The 17,283-nt window shown below is 47.4% G+C and overlaps 2 protein-coding genes across 2 annotated transcripts; both read right to left on the reverse strand.

Moving 5' to 3' along the window:
• Positions 1-815: 815 nt before the first annotated feature.
• Positions 816-1,775, reverse strand: LOC106890157 (glucose-dependent insulinotropic receptor-like). The gene has a single exon (XM_014945775.1). It carries the CDS (start codon positions 1,773-1,775, stop codon positions 816-818), a length of 960 nt encoding a protein of 319 aa, XP_014801261.1.
• Positions 1,776-7,945: 6,170 nt separating this feature from the next.
• LOC106890271 (selenoprotein T) lies at positions 7,946-15,761 on the reverse strand. The gene is made up of 5 exons (XM_014945976.1): positions 15,651-15,761; positions 14,473-14,599; positions 12,256-12,343; positions 10,631-10,782; positions 7,946-8,762 (listed from the first exon to the last, which is right to left on the reverse strand). Exons 1-4 carry the CDS (start codon positions 15,722-15,724, stop codon positions 10,658-10,660), a joined length of 414 nt encoding a protein of 137 aa, XP_014801462.1. The 5' UTR covers positions 15,725-15,761; the 3' UTR covers positions 7,946-8,762; positions 10,631-10,657.
• Between the last annotated feature and the right edge of the window lie 1,522 nt (positions 15,762-17,283).

Here is a 17,283-nt window from a genome sequence, read left to right on the forward strand (position 1 = left end):
GTGAAGGCAAAATGAGCCAGAGCTGCTCCCTGACCCTGCAGTGCCCGCACACGCTCAGCAAGTGTCACCCGCAGCCTGCCCTGCCATGGAGCAAAGAGCAGCCCATGGACCTTCTGCGCAACCTCTCCTAGGGCCATCCCACCAGCGTGAGCAGGGCTGTATCAGACCACATTTTCTTGTCAGCCCACATTGAAGAGCATCTTGACCATGGAGGCATGAAGAGGGGCTTTGCTCAAGACAGAGTAAATCTGTGCTTGCTGCTGGTGCTTTGCTCCACAGCAACCTCCCTTCTGTTTCCTGGCAGAAACCAGCCCAGGGTGACCAGTTGTTTCAGCCCAGGGATGTGGCAGAAAGATAAAAGCAACCAGAGCACAGCTAAGCCATAGGCTGTGACTCGTACGCGGGGAGGAGGTGTTTCAGAAGTCACCCGCACAGGCACTGCTCTGCACAGCCAGCACTTCTGCCAAGGACATGGCACCAGCAGGATGCCCAGACTTCCCTGGCACGAGTGCTGGATGGCAGCTCAGCCTGCTGCAGGTAGGAGACAGAGTGGTTCTCTGTACAGAGAGAGGGACAAAAGCCTACAGTTTGTCCAAACCAAAGGTCACTATCTTGGCAACGTTTGTGTGGTTGCTGGGGACAGAAGGCTGTTAATGCAGAGAGAGCGTGGATGAGCCGCAGCCTCTTGGCAGCAGGTCATAAACGGCTGATGCAGTGGGAAGGCTCTGCTGCACCAGGCACCCTGCCTTCCCCTCCCACCATGGGCCTGGTGGCCGTGGCAGCAGCACAGGTGGAGGCGGTGGGGCACGGACCCCTCATGAACCAAGTGCCTCGGGCCGGCCCCTGCCCCAGCTCCCAATGGTTCGGATGTTCAAGGCCAGGGGCTTCACCTGGCCCTTCATCCTGCACCTGAGCAGCTTTGCCAGGTGGCTCCGGATGTCTTTGCTGTGCAGGGCGTAGATGAGGGGGTTGATGAGGGAGTTGGTCTCACCCAGCAGGAATAAGTCGTCCTTGAGCGGGCCGGCTAGGTTGCAGGAGCTGCAGGCGGCCTGCACAGTGCCCCCCACCAGGTAGGGGCCCCAGGAGAGGCTGAAGCCAACGAGGACGATGAGCACGGTCCGCAGCGCCTTGAAGTGGCGCAGGCGGGCGCGGAGGGGTCCCACCTGGGCGCAGGCCTGCCGCAGCCGCCTGTGCTGCACGTAGGCGATGCTGCCCACCCGGAGGTGCAGGCACACCAGCACCAGCAGGGACGGGGCAAAGATGCCAAAGCAGATCGTGTAGAGGTACTCGCTCCTGGCTGCGTACAGGAGCCCGCAGTAACCCGCGTAGTTGCCTCGCTGAAGGGAGGGGAAGATGAGAGGCAAGTGCCCGAAAAAGAAGGAGAGCATCCAGAGGACAACCAGGGAGAGGACCATGGGCGTTTTCTTCAGGAGGGTGGGGTAGGAGAGCGGCAGTGTCACTGCCAGGTACCTGTCCAGGGAGATCAGGAGCAGGGTGAGGATGGAGCCGATGCAAGGTGTCATGCTCATGGCGATGCGCAGGAGGCAGAAGGACCTGCTGCGGTCAAAATCCCCATCAAGGATATCATCCAGTGCCTCGGTGATGCACATCACGCCCACCAGCAGGTCGGCGGTGGCCAAATTGAGAATGTAGACGTAGCTGGTGCCTGGCTGCTTCCTCATCAGCTGGTAGACAGCCACGATCACCAGCAGGTTGGCTGGGGGGATGAGGCAGCTCAGGAGGGAGCGCAGCACCGCGTACAAGACGTTGACCATCTTCCCTGGCAAGGAGGGTTGAAAGAGATGCCCAGGAAAACTTGCCCCAGCACAAAAAAACCCCACCATGAGCAGACGTGTCACTGAGCTGGAGGGATGGGACAGAAGTCCCATCTGCAGCTCGAGGCCAGGAGCACCTACATCAGTCCTTTAAGGGGTACTTTGTCTATCCCAGGAAACCTCCGGGACCTTCCCAGCTTCCACGAGTCACCAGCGGTTTTTCTAGGGCTCTTGGCCTTCCTCTTCCCCATCTGATTTTGCTCCATGCCTGCAGGGCTGCTCCGAGATGCAGAAGAGCTGTAGTCCTCGCCTGCATTCAGCAGAAGCCACCGCAGAGTGAATGAACCCAGGGTCAGCCGGCTCCCGAGCGCGCCTGTGACGCAGAGCGATAAGGAGCAGCGTCGCCAAACAAAGCTGAGAGGAACAGTCAGTGAGGACAGGAACGCGGGCGACCCACGCTCCTCCCAGCCAGCACCATCCCCTCCCAGCCCAGCGCCCGCAGCCGGGCGGCCGAGGCACCCGCTTCCTTCAGCCCTGCCTCGGGGCAAGAGGGAGGTGTGGGGCCACAGGAATTCCTGCTGCACCAGGATGCTGCACTGGGAGCTGTGGGGCCCATGGCCCAGGCTGTTGGGTATGGCATCCCAGCCTGGGACACCTCACAGCCTCCAGACCCCACTCATGGACAAGAAGACACAGGGAAGGGGGAATGGCAAAGGAAGCGCCTCCTTGGGCCCATGCAGAAAACTCTTGTAGGTCCATCTGCTCAGGCCACAGGAGATAAGGGTGCACTGAAGACACCAGGGGAGCAGGGTGATGCTTGGAGGGTTCCTCACTGTCCCACCTTTTATCAGGTCCTCTTTTATCAGGTCAGCAAACACGTAGGAAATGAGCTTTAACTCCACACAGCTGCAACCACAACTCTAGTCGGCAGTTGCACAATAAATAAATCAAAAAAAATTAAATCCAATTTATATCGAAGCAGGCTCCAGATAAACATACTATATTCATTAAGTTCACATTTATTACAGATTTTGAACGTAAGTCTACCAGTCTAAGACAGCTATTACTTGCTCATTCTTGTTAACGAGCGGCACGATGGCTCTGCTAATAGCACTGCAAACACCATTTGGAAGGGGCTGGGGCCGTGCCATGGCAGCCAGGCACAGCCTGCCAACCTCCACCGCCGGGAGAAGCCCGTCCTCAGGAGACCTGGGAGCCCCCAGGTGCTGGGGAGGGGTCCTGCTCGCCCAGCCGGGCTCACACGGCTCTGCTCTCGGGGGGGCCAGCGGGAGCAGGGGAAAAGGCAGGAACTGGAGGTTTAAGAGAAGAACTGAGGTTTAGCTCCACACCAAAGCCTGGAACGCTGGGCAAAACCACGTACTGCAATTAGCAGAAGCGGGGGGCAGCAGCACACACCCACCACCAGCTGCCCCTCGCCTCTCCATGCCCAGGTGACTCCAGATTTAATCTTTGATTAGATTAAATACCTTCTAGATTCTAACTCTTCCATTTAGAACCATGAGAAGGTCACACCTGGGAGTTTGATTTTGACCTGCTGTGCCACTGCAATCCCAGATTTTAGCAGGGCTACGGCTGATTTACACCAGCACAAATGGGACCTGAAGACAGATCTCCGCTGCGAACGGCTTATGCCTAATGGCCCATTTCTCTGTACTCAAAGGGGGAGACCCAAGACCAGTTTTTTTGCCCTTCCCTGGTCTGCACCCAGCTCCCAGCAGCTCCACCAGACCTCTCTCACCTACCCTTGTGCTGGACAAGCCAAGACCAATGAGCTTGAAATTGCATCGCGCCCTCCCCCCCCAGTTTATTATTTAATATCCATTTTGCACATGGGTGAAATCAAATGTTCAAACAGGGCTTTTTATAGATAAATCTGTCTTTACACCTTCATTCTAAAACTACCAAGGTTCAAACAGGGCCTTTTATAGATAAATAGGTCTTTACACCTTCATTCTAAAACTACCAAGGAGCATTGTGCAGGAGGGGACAGCAAAGAGCTGCTCTTTTAACACCAGGAGAACACGTGAGTGTCTGGGCTTCCCGCTGCCCCCAGCGATGCTGGTTGTGGGACCCTTCTCCACAAAAGACGTGTTAGATGATTCATGGAGGAGAAACCCTTTCAAGATGACCAAATGCACAGAAATCACCGAGGGCCCAGAGCGTCCCATGCTGAGCATTTCTGGAGGCTGGGAGGGGAGGAGAGCTCTTGGGAAGCAGGAGCCACTCGCCCCTGGTCTGTCCCCCTGGACGCTGCTGGTCTCTCTGGAGCAGGCTCTGCCAGGCTCCAGCCGCTTGGGATCCAAAACTGCCTGGCTAGGATTAAACTTGACTTTAGGAAGCACCAATTTCCAACCAAAACAAGCACCACAAATACCAAGTCATCAGCTGGTGTTTGGCAACTGGTTTATAGGAAGGCTGGCAGGTATCGCTGCCTTTAATGACCATCAAAGTTCTTTTATTTCCATTTTATTGTTCTGTTTTCCCATGTGGAAGTGCTCTATGGACAGCAGTCGTGGTGCTGGGTCCAGCCCACAGAAACCATCCCGCTCTGTGCACCCTACAACCCAGAGCAATTACAGAAAACGCTGCACAGCCTCTACCCCGAGACCCATGTGGTAGTGCTCTATGAGCAGCAGTCGTGGTGCTGGGTCCAGCCCACAGAAACCATCCCGCTCTGTGCACCCTACAACCCAGAGCAATTACAGAAAACGCTGCACAGCCTCTACCCCGAGATGGAAAAAGCTTCTGGTGCATTTAAGGGACATCAGCAAAGGTCCTCACACACCAAACTCCAGCGCATCGATAACCCATCTTGCTCATCAGCTGGTGTTTGGCAACTGGTTTATAGGAAGGCTGGCAGGTATCGCTGCCTTTAATGACCATCAAAGTTCTTTTATTTCCATTTTCCCATGTGGTAGTGCTCTATGAGCAGCAGTCGTGGTGCTGGGTCCAGCCCACAGAAACCATCCCGCTCTGTGCACCCTACAACCCAGAGCAATTACAGAAAACGCTGCACAGCCTCTACCCCGAGATGGAAAAAGCTTCTGGTGCATTTAAGGGACATCAGCAAAGGTCCTCACACACCAAACTCCAGCGCATCGATAACCCATCTTGCTCAGATGGAAGAGAAGGAACACCAGGGGCAGAGATTGTGAGCAAGTATCACCAGGGTGACAACATTAACAGCTCATGGAAAATCTCAGCCTAGCAACACATCTGTGCATTTATTTGTTTTTTGTCTGAAATGTATAATTAACGAGAAACTAAAACTCTATTCACAGTAGAAAACCTCTGTTATCTATTTCAGAAGAGAAGGCATGAATTACCCAAAGAGATGATTTCATCAAAGGGGCCTTGAGGCCATTGTGTTTAATGGCTGTGACGAGCAACGCTTTCTGGCATCGACTTTTCTCTCAGCCTTGGTTACCCCAAACACCACTGACATCAGTCCCTGACGCCCAGGCAGGGTCAGAGAGTTCTCACACACCGTGGCAGCAAGCAGCCTTCCTCACAGCTCCGCAGGTTCCCTCCTCATCTGATTTACTGCCCCAGCAGAGAGCCAACGTTCAGTAAGAAGGATCCAGAAAGTACCTGAGCTGGTTTCACAAGGGGTGTGAAACCCTGCAGCTCGGAGCAGGGACAAGCCAGGGAGTGGGAGGCAGGTGCTGCTGGGACTGAGCCTCCCCACGCAGGAGCCAGAGCGGCGGCCACTCGGCCACCCAGCCTGGAGCACCCAGCCGTCAGGAGACAGGATGGTGAAGAGGAACTGCAGCCCACACCGACTGGGGAAGCCAACTTGAGGAACAGGAGAACCGCATCTAGACTTCACCTTAACTCTGCTGGGTTCCCCCGGTACAACAACCTGAATCCAGCTGCAGCTGAACTCTGGCAGGTGCACGAAGGGAAAGACAAAGCTCTGTGCGCTCCTTACAAAACACAGGGGTTGTCAGGGGCTTAGACAAGACAAACACAAGAGTAGTGACTTTGGAAAGTAGGCTTTTTATGCATTTTTTCAATTGCAATTTGAAGAATATCCATCAGTGACTCAAACAAGGTAGTTCACACAGTAAATGAGAACTCTTTATTTAAATTAACTTTCTTGGTTTCTGTTTAGGACAGTAGAAAGGCCCAGCTTTTCATCTCTCCAGAATGGTCGAGGAAAAACCTCCAGAGCTGGCCAACACAATTTAAAAAGCAGTTGATCTTAATTTTTACTGAAGTCACAAAATGATGTAACTACTCTGCATATAATTTTGTTTATATAATTTAGTATATAATGCACTGTTCAACTCTGCCATATATTTTGAAAAATATACAAACCTGCTTTAACCACATTAGAGATATTTGATAGACAGCTGTCAATTACTTAACAGTTTAGGACAATATCAGACACTCCTATAACTCCATTTTAAACTACAAAAAGAACATAAATTCATATAAAATACAACAGATTAAACAAACTTTTTTTTTTCCGAGGAAAAATTAGGTATCAACTCAATCTGCCATCGTGTGAAACATGACTATAAAATAAGTTACAATTAGTAATGCCTGCATTGTTGAGCTATGAACTGGTCGAATGAAATCTTAAAAAAACTATACAGTATTATTGCACTCCGTGACTGTGCAGTATCTGGAACACGCCAGCACTGAAATGCTGGTTGTGGGACCCTTCTCCACAAAAGACGTGTTAGATGATTCATGGAGGAGAAACCCTTTCAGGATGACCGAATGCACAGAAATCACCGAGGGCCCGGAGCGTCCCATTCTGAGCATTTCTGGAGGCTGGGAGGAGAGGAGAGCTCTTGGGAAGCAGGAGCCACTCGCCCCGGGTCTGTCCCCCTGGATGCTGCTGGAGCAGTGTCTCTGGAGCAGGCTCTGCCAGGCTCCAGCTGCTTGGGATCCAAAACTGCCCAGTTAGGATTAAACTTGACTTGAGGAAGCACCAATTTTCAACCAAAACAAGCACCACAAATACCAAGTCATCAGCTGGTGTTTGGCAACTGGTTTATAGGAAGGCTGGCAGGTATCACTGCCTTTAATGACCATCAAAGTTCTTTTATTTCCATTTTCCCATGTGGTAGTGCTCTATGAGCAGCAGTCGTGGTGCTGGGTCCAGCCCACAGAAACCATCCCGCTCTGTGCACCCTACAACCCAGAGCAATTACAGAAAACGCTGCACAGCCTCTACCCCGAGATGGAAAAAGCTTCTGGTGCATTTAAGGGACATCAGCAAAGGTCCTCACACACCAAACTCCAGCGCATCGATAACCCATCTTGCTCAGATGGAAGAGAAGGAACACCAGGGGCAGAGATTGTGAGCAAGTATCACCAGGGTGACAACATTAACAGCTCATGGAAAATCTCAGCCTAGCAACACATCTGTGCATTTATTTGTTTTTTGTCTGAAATGTATAATTAACGAGAAACTAAAACTCTATTCACAGTAGAAAACCTCTGTTATCTATTTCAGAAGAGAAGGCATGAATTACCCAAAGAGATGATTTCATCAAAGGGGCCTTGAGGCCATTGTGTTTAATGGCTGTGACGAGCAACGCTTTCTGGCATCGACTTTTCTCTCAGCCTTGGTTACCCCAAACACCACTGACATCAGTCCCTGACGCCCAGGCAGGGTCAGAGAGTTCTCACACACCGTGGCAGCAAGCAGCCTTCCTCACAGCTCCGCAGGTTCCCCTCTCATCTGATTTACTGCCCCAGCAGAGAAAATCTCCCTCCCCATCCAGAGAAAACGTTCAGTAAGAAGGATCCAGAAAGTACGTGAGCTGGTTTCACAAGGGGTGTGAAACCCTGCAGCTCGGAGCAGGGACAAGACAGGGAGTGGGAGGCAGGTGCTGCCAGGACTGAGCCTCCCCACGCAGGAGCCAGAGCGGCGGCCACTCGGCCACCCAGCCGTCAGGAGACAGGATGGTGAAGAGGAACTGCAGCCCACACCGACTGGGGAAGCCAACTTGAGGAACAGGAGAACCGCATCTAGACTTCACCTTAACTCTGCTGGGTTCCCCCGGTACAACCACCTGAATCCAGCTGCAGCTGAACTCTGGCAGGTGCACGAAGGGAAAGACAAAGCTCTGTGCGCTCCTTACAAAACACAGGGGTTGTCAGGGGCTTAGACAAGACAAACACAAGAGTAGTGACTTTGGAAAGTAGGCTTTTTATGCATTTTTTCAATTGCAATTTGAAGAATATCCATCAGTGACTCAAACAAGGTAGTTCACACAGTAAATGAGAACTCTTTATTTAAATTAACTTTCTTGGTTTCTGTTTAGGACAGTAGAAAGGCCCAGCTTTTCATCTCTCCAGAATGGTCGAGGAAAAACCTCCAGAGCTGGCCAACACAATTTAAAAAGCAGTTGATCTTAATTTTTACTGAAGTCACAAAATGATGTAACTACTCTGCATATAATTTTGTTTATATAATTTAGTATATAATGCACTGTTCAACTCTGCCATATATTTTGAAAAATATACAAACCTGCTTTAACCACATTAGAGATATTTGATAGACAGCTGTCAATTACTTAACAGTTTAGGACAATATCAGACACTCCTATAACTCCATTTTAAACTACAAAAAGAACATAAATTCATATAAAATACAACAGATTAAACAAACTTTTTTTTTTCCGAGGAAAAATTAGGTATCAACTCAATCTGCCATCGTGTGAAACATGACTATAAAATAAGTTACAATTAGTAATGCCTGCATTGTTGAGCTATGAACTGGTCGAATGAAATCTTAAAAAAACTATACAGTATTATTGCACTCCGTGACTGTGCAGTATCTGGAACACGCCAGCACTGAAAGAGGTCTTTCATTAAGTTTTTTTTTCTCTGGAGGCACAACGCGGCTGCGAGAGAAGCATCCAGTCTGTACTAACAGCGAGCTGTCTTCAGTACAGGCCTTCATGGGTCGGAGCCGCGCCGCCTTGGGAAATCACCACTTAATGCCTGGAAACGGAGACACAAGCGTTAACAGTCGGCAACCACCCCTGTGCCCAACGAGCAAGTCATCTCCAACAGCGCTGGAGCAGGGAGCTGAGGCATTTCCTGCCGAGCAGGGAGAGCAGCAGGCCCTGTAGGCTTCGGATTATAGAACCTGAACTGCAAGCGCTGTCTCTTGGGAGGCGGTAACTTGTGGCAAGAGAGTACTATCAGTATTTCCCTGTGGGCAATGGCCTACACGGATACCATCGGAGTGACATTACAGGAGCATGAATTTAGATAAGGAGCCACTGAAACACCAAGTCTCGCTATCAGGCTCTCCTAACTGGTAGTGTTACTTCCCACGTGGATGGAAACACAACTGGACGGGGGGGAGGGGATGTAGCTGTGTTTCTAAACTCATATCCCATTAAGTAAAACTGTCCATAACAGTCTTAACACGCTTTGTAAGCTTAAAGGTGACATCAATCTATTTTGCAACAAAGAATACTGAGACTCTCCAAAATCCATACCTATAGGATGCTGGGCTCCAGCAAGCCCATCTTAAAAGTACAAGAAACACAAAACTTTTTAATACTAAATAATACTTTAAAAATACAAAACAACTTACTTCACAATTAAGGTGATTTTTGCTAAGTTACTGAGACAAACCAGACTTAATGGAACAAATAGACATGCCTGCAGGAATCCAAAGTCAACTGCTTCTCATATTCCCTGCATAAGGACTTTGAGGGAGGAATCTCTGTGAATCACTCTCCCCACCTTAGGGCGCCACAGGGGTGTCAGATACGGGAGAGACTGATGGGGCTCAAAAGTGGGGTTCACAGCCTGAGCTCTGCAGCAGCGAGAAGCAGCAGAGCACCCTGGTTGCAGAGCATGGTTTCCTATCAGGAGTGAGACTGCCTGCAGTGCTTTGAGAGAGCTTAGGTTTTTCTGAACGAGCACCCCCATGTGCTACGTTCTTCCTTATGTAAATATGGATTTGCAGAAGCCAAATCATGTTAAACAGAGCTCCAAAGGAAATCCGTGCAGGTTTTCATGCAGAGCCAGGTCATTCACTGCTACAGCTGGGACCAACGGGTCAGTTTAAGATGGTGAATCAGTTGCAAGATGTCAGAAATGGGAGCACAGGGCCTGTCATGTGAGAGCAGGGTGTCTGTCGGCAAGGCAGCCCCAAAAAACAGTCTCTAAAGCGCTCTTGTGCCAAAAACGGCACCACATCTAATCAACACTTCACTTCCGTGGCCTCCCAAGTGTGGTCTCCCAAGTGTCAACCACCAATTTGTGCACAAAGATAGTCTTTTTGCAGCACATCGATGAATGACTGAAGAATCATAAACTAAATATTTTGAAAGCCACAGGCGGTGACGTAGGAATGCAGAATTGGTTTGTCATAAAGTATAAAAGCACGGATGCAAACCCTCTGCTCCTAACAGTAAGGGAATGTTTGCAGAAAGTTCAAACAGTACATATTGCACAGGGATGGGAGCAAGAAAAGTATTCTGCTTTCTAGGGTCCTGTGATTCAAGTAGGTTACATCTTATGGAGAAATTCTTTGCACGTAGACTATTTTAAGGCACAAAACACAGTGTGTTTTCTGATCTCTATATAACACACTTCACTCACTTCAGGCCTTCTGCACACAGGACCACATCTGTTCTGCCCCAAGGAACGCCAGCTTCCAGCTTTGAAACAGGCAGAACAAACCCCAACCCAGAACCTCCCACCAAAACAGTATCTGTAAAATCATACATGTCGATTCACTGGAAGTCACCAGAGCTGGTTCTCCAGTAGAATACTTGTAAAGGAACAAATGTATAATTACAATGTTCAATCTGAGTCAACAGATAGCTGGTGACTGGAGGAAGACTTACAAGAAGTTTCAGTGCTGATAGATGGGGCTATGATCGATGATGAGGCATTGACTCCATGTGCACATTGAGCTTCATTTCGTTATCGAGAATTTGTACAAGCTGCTGCATGGAAGGAAGGTGGCCAGACTCCAGCTTGGACCACACTGGAACATCTACCACAGAACACAGGGAGGGGAGAAAAGCACCATTACATAAACAAAGTCAGAAAACACATAGTGCTAGTTTAAATCTAACGTGTAAAAGATGTAAGAAGCTATGCAAGTTGGTACTATTTTATATAGAGAGAAATGTCCGCATCAACAATGCTTCAAACCTCTGGCTACACTAAAACCCAGTCCAACTAGGAGAACAAAGAGTCAAATGCTTCCATTTAGAATTACATCATATGGATGCAGAAGTTCAAAATATCCATTGACAGAATGTCTAAAAATAGATTAGCGAGTAGCACAATAGCATACTGAGTCTTTAAACCACTGAACCCTTGGGTCTTTGAGCTTTGTGGGTCTTTACTTCTGCCTATTGGCTAAGGCTGACCCTCAAAATTCCTGCCTACCAAGATCTCGCTTGGAAGATTCCACTCAAAGTAGCTGCAACCATTATTTTATTTTATTTCCCAGAAACACATAACACAGCACACTCCATAAATACTTTAGAGTAAACACAACATTCAGTTCTAATGTTGACAAGTGCTTACTCCTGCAAATATCCCTCACTGCTATAGCACTTCATGAACCCACACTGAAAAATGCAATTGCTGTCATCTACATAAAACAAAAGCCAGACTGGAACCACATTGTCCCAAAACACAAACCAGAAGTGTCCAGAAGTCCAGATGTGGCTGTTGCCCCCCAGGAAGGCTCTGCTGCCAATTCTTATCTTAGACTTAGGACTGGAAGTGCATTGAGTTCAATTACTTTGATACAATACTGTCAGTCTTTAAAAGGTTCTGCAAGAGTATGACTTTACTTAAAAACTACTATATTGAAACACATCCTGCACAATCATAAATTGAGATTATAAAGCACAGAGCTAGATTCTATATTTGTACCTACAGCCTGAAAATTCTGTACTCCATCAAGCTTACATAATCTTTAATACCATAAGATTATTTAAAGGTAGAAGGTCCACAGACTCTTGAAGCTAAAAAATCAGTATTGCTGTCCACTGGCACTGAAAATCTGGGAAGAGCAATGGATTCAATAGGATTCCAAGGCTATATATCACATTAGAAAACAGGACAGGGAAAGCATCTAATTAACTAGAAAGTATGCCTCCTCAGTTTATCATTTCTTACTTAATGCATATCACATGTGAAGAAAGAATATGATATGGTTACACCAATTGGCCAAGTATTCCTCTAAATAAGTTTTTACATAGCTATTTTAAAATACACGTAACTGACATCTGCATAAACTGTTTTATAACACATCTATGCTTTTCATCATTGATTGTGAGATAACACCTAAGCTTCAAGATGAATGGCAATTACCACATACCATCACATTTTGAAACACACCACATTTCATAACATCATCCCTCACCCTCCCAACACAACAGCTCTCACAAACCTGTGTGTTCACATGCAACACAATGCAACTCCCTTAAACAGAAAGTTCTCTGCTCACCGTTCAAAGTTATTTCAAATGCACCAGTTGACATACACTGGTTCTCAATCATGTTGCTCAGGAAGAAGACCATCATACAAGCATAAACCTAGGATAGAACAGAAAGAATCCCTGATAGTTCAGCTGTGTGAGCCACAGCTTCTCCCATTCACTCTCAATAAGCACTGAAGTTTACAGGTGTCTCTGAATCCCCCTCTACAATTTATCAAGTAATCTTCCGTATAGACATCTTCCACATCCAAAAGATTGTGCATGTTGCCTTCCAAGTTACATCTTCTTACTCCTTTCCTCCACAGGTCTATGCACATCTCAGCAGGCAGTTTGCAGAATTACATGCCTACGTTGGTAGGCTGACAAGGGAACGCAGCCTTTCCTGCGTATTGCCTGTCATTTTCAGAATAACACTTCAGATGAAAGAAGCACAGGCCTAGACACAAACAGCAGAGCAAGTCAAATTGCATTTCTTCACAAGAATTGTCACCCCTCTAGCACTTCTTCAAGCTAATCATCCGGAATTTTCTTTGGTAGTGGTGCCTCAGGATAAAATGATGCAGTCTCCAGCAACTCAGCACCCCCCTCCATCACCAGCACCTTTATAATTCCCTTTTCATGCACAAGAGCACATCCACACAGGTTACTGTGATACCAAAGAATTTACCAAGGGATACAAGTTGTTTACAACACCAGAGATCACAGACACACTGCCCTGGTTTCAGCTGGGAAAGAGTTAATTTTCTTTCTGGTGACTGCTGTGAAAGGAATGTCAATAATACCTACTGGTTTTAGTTGTTTTTAAGTGATGTTTACACTATTCAAGGACTTTTTTCAGCTTCCCACAGAGGCCTAGACAGAAGGATAGAATGGCCAAAGGAATATTCCACACCATAGACCTCATGCTTGGTATATAAACAGGGGTTAGCCAAGGGTGGGAATCCACGATCACTGCTTGGGATAGTGTGGTGAGAGTGACCTGTTTCATTATCATTATTTTTCCTTTTCTGTTATTGTTTCTATTAAACTGTCTTTATCTCAACCCACCAGGTTCTTTTCCTCCGTGACCCCCCGAGCAACCAGCTGTGTGGTTCTAGTTGCTGACTGGGGTTAAACCACGACTTTAAGTGATGTTTACACTATTCAAGGACTTTTTTCAGCTTCCCACAGAGGCCTAGACAGAAGGATAGAATGGCCAAAGGAATATTCCACACCATAGACCTCATGCTTGGTATATAAACAGGGGTTAGCCAAGGGTGGGAATCCACGATCACTGCTTGGGATAGTGTGGTGAGAGTGACCTGTTTCATTATCATTATTTTTCCTTTTCTGTTATTGTTTCTATTAAACTGTCTTTATCTCAACCCACCAGGTTCTTTTCCTCCGTGACCCCCCGAGCAACCAGCTGTGTGGTTCTAGTTGCTGACTGGGGTTAAACCACGACACACACTGCAGCCAGCCTAGCTCGGTAGCGTATTTGCCCCATTTAATTAAAGAGGATATATTACAGCTTCTGTACATCCAAACTGGCTGTTGACAGAGACACACTGCACTGGGTAGCTCAGTTTGAGGATCTATGCACCCTTAAAATATATAAATATTAATAAACTTATAAATTGCTTTTGTTTAGTAGAATAAATCTGGAATAAGGTGATTATAAATCAGAGTTCAACATTAATCATTCGCCTCATCAGCACTGACTCACAGGGACATCCATCCCACAAGGCACAGTCTGTTACGGCAGAGTATGTTCGCCCAAAACACCCACTAAATTTCAACTTGATTTTTCTAACCATTGTCAAACCGCACGCCTGATCTATTAAAAGTCTGACAAAAGCAACAACTGCAAAATAGTTATGAAACAATAGAAAACGGAAGCTGTAATTTTAACACCAACAATACGGGCTTGAAACTCTGCTCTAAAAATAATCTTTTATCATCTTTGTCAGTAACATTAACCTCAGCTGTCCCTCTGCAGCATCATCAGCTTGGGAAGAGAGACACTGAGAATCAAATCTGGGTCTGCCAAAACCATGAAGCACTACTGCTAAGAATACGCAACTGTAAAATTCTCAAGTATATTTAGTTACAGAAGCCTAAAGGTTCTGTTAACGCTGCAGTGTATGAAGTTAAGTCAGTGACAGCTGTGAAGTACTCCCAGAGCTCTCTGACGATGGCATTCTGAACCCACCTTTTCAAAATGAAAGATGAAAGTATGCTGCTTACCTTATTTTCTTGGCCCCACTGCCAGATGCTCGGAGCTTGCATGCCGAAGAAAGCAAATGGATCCTTGCCAACAATTATTAAGCCTATTAATACTAGTTTGAAGACAGACAGGAAAGATGCTATGTGCCTATCAAAAGACAACATACAAAAGTGACTTAGAAGGTTGACAGTTACTACTTCATTGCTATATAGCTATAATTCACCTACTTAGGAGAATTTTGAGAGCATCACAAGCATTTCAGAGGAAAGACAAAACTATTCAAGTAAGCTTATCTCATTGCAAAAAAAACCCAAACAAACCCAAGAGCAGCCCACATCAACAAAAACACAGGTCCTCAGAACAGAAGTCTAGTAGAGTTGAGATTATTTTAGTTTTTTTTTTCTAAGCGTAGCTCAAATAGAAATTTGCTTTCAACCGATACATGTCTAGACTTGGTAATACACTCAGTGTCTTAAAGGAGGTGTTTCATATTAGAGACATGTTTAATTGACAGGCATTATTTCCTTATAAAGCATTTTCCCAACAGATGCAGAAAACCCTACATTTCCTTGTAAGAATTAAACCTATAGCCAGAGAGCAAATTTATGAGGTATTCAATCTTGTAGCTTTCTTACCATTGTGATTATTACAGTAATTAGGTCAAGAAGTGGTTCAGAAGCCATCACAGTAACTTCTGGCATCACTCTCTGGCATGTACACAATGGTTTAAATAACAGGAATAACCGTTTTCATTCTGTCTTTTCCAAAATCTCTTTGGACTTCTCCCCCAAGACTTTAGTTAAGGACATCCTGGTAAGCCTCTCCAATGAGGTTAGCTCTCCCCTGATTTAGATCTTAAAAACAAACTCTTCCTTCCTCTGCGATCTTAACCTATCAGAGGAATTTATCACTAAATGCATAAACTGATCGACAAATGTGAATTATATAATTTACTTTAGGTTGGAACACGAGAGGCCTCATCATACAGATATCCAGATGGCAATGTTTGTATGGAAAACTAAGGTGCCTATCTGGAAGGGAAAAGATAACCAAGCTTATATGTAGCCATAATGGAAAAAGACAAACCCAAGTTTCCATTTTCAGCATTATTTAAGTGTAAATACATGTGTTCAGCACCCACCATGCTGAATCTACATATTGGAAAAAAGGTAATTAGTACTGCTCATCATTTACTTACCTATATATAGGTTGAGGAAGGTAGTTTTCCCCTTCAATTCGGATGTCTGGGTACCGCTGGCTAATAACCCGCATGTACTCCTCAAACACCCGCCTGTAGCCTCAGGAGACACTAAACACAGACAGAGATTGTCACCAAAACTGGAGTGCTGTACGTTAAAGGTGCTGCTAAACTGGCAACACCAGTACTCATAAAGCTCATAATGCTTTTACTTCAAAATAAAACTAAAATTCTTCATGTCAAAGATGAAAACTGATTTGCAGCTAAGTAATGCATCAAAAATCACGACAGCTGGTTAGGCACTTGGTTTTACACAAATTTGTTTTCACTTACTAGCACATTCACAATGCTTTGGTACAGCCCACTGGGCAAGGAATCGCTTGTTTCCCTGGTAAAAAGCTAGTTAGTTACAAAGTCAGCATAAGTGATGCCTTGCCCTTTGTCCAAAAAAGAAAAAAAACCAACCAAACAAAACAGGTTGGCACAATACGGTTTTAATTCCTCACTAGTTTAATTTAACTCTTTCTGCATGCAGACCAAGTAACATGGCTCCCAGTTCTTTCTGTACAAGGGTGACCAGATCAACTACAGAGAGTTAAACATTACAGAGCTGTACTTTGGCTCACATTTCTACCAGCTGCCTCTGTAATAACCGAAATAAAAATTATCCGCCCTCAGCTTACCGCTAAAGAAATCAAACAACACACTTTCCACCGAGCACATTTTCTGCAGTGCTTCACAGATCTGCCTGACACAACCTGGGCCAGACTCTGCTCCGGGAACCACAGTGAATATTCTCATTTCCCCTGGCCCCGTTGAGACACCTCGGAGCAGCGGCAGGTCTGTCTGTCTGTCTGTCCATCCACCTCCCCCGCGGCTGCAGCCCTGCCCGTCCTCACAGCACCACGGTGAGATGACAGGCGCTGGAAGTGGCATTTTTTCCCTGCAAACAAGCTCTATGTGCCAGAACTACCTCACCCCTGCCTGGTCCCTCTCGGTTTTGCTCTGAGCAGCCGACACCATCAATAACACTCTTAGAATGATACAAAGGTGCCTGATGGCCCGGGCTGCTGGCAGTACCGAGTCGTTAAGAAAATACAGCCATCTCATCATTGCTAACATATCAATTCCTCCCAAGCGCAATCCTAAGTCAGTAAACGCTACATCCGCTATTACAAGGGCCTGACAAGAGCAGTTTTATCGCGGGTGGCCATTTTTCCAGAGCCATTTTCTCCAGCGCTGCCGGGTGAGCACCCCCCGCCCGAGCCCCACCGCGCAGGGGGACCGCGGCCAGGCGGGCCCCGGGGACGAGTGTCGGCGCGGAGGGGCCGCCGCCCTCGGAGCGTTGTTCCCTCTTCCCGCCGCCAGCCTGGCCCACACAGCCGGGCCGGCCCCGGCCGCCTACCAGGCCCCAGCCGTGACCAGGCGGCCCGCGGCGCCTCAGTAGCTCGCCCGGGCGCTCCCCCTGCGGAGAGAGGAGCGAGCGGAGCCGGCCTAGCCCGGTCCCGCCGCCGCAGCGCTGAGGGGGGAGGACGGGGAGGGAGATACGGAAGGAAGGAGGGAAGGCGGGGGGGGAGGAGGCGTAGGCCCGGCCGGCGCCGCCATCTTGCCGTGCGCCCTCACCAGATCTGGA

This window comes from Calidris pugnax, unplaced genomic scaffold (assembly GCF_001431845.1).
Source record: "Calidris pugnax isolate Ruff unplaced genomic scaffold, ASM143184v1 scaffold111, whole genome shotgun sequence".
In the NCBI taxonomy this organism is placed as follows: Eukaryota; Metazoa; Chordata; class Aves; order Charadriiformes; family Scolopacidae; genus Calidris; species Calidris pugnax.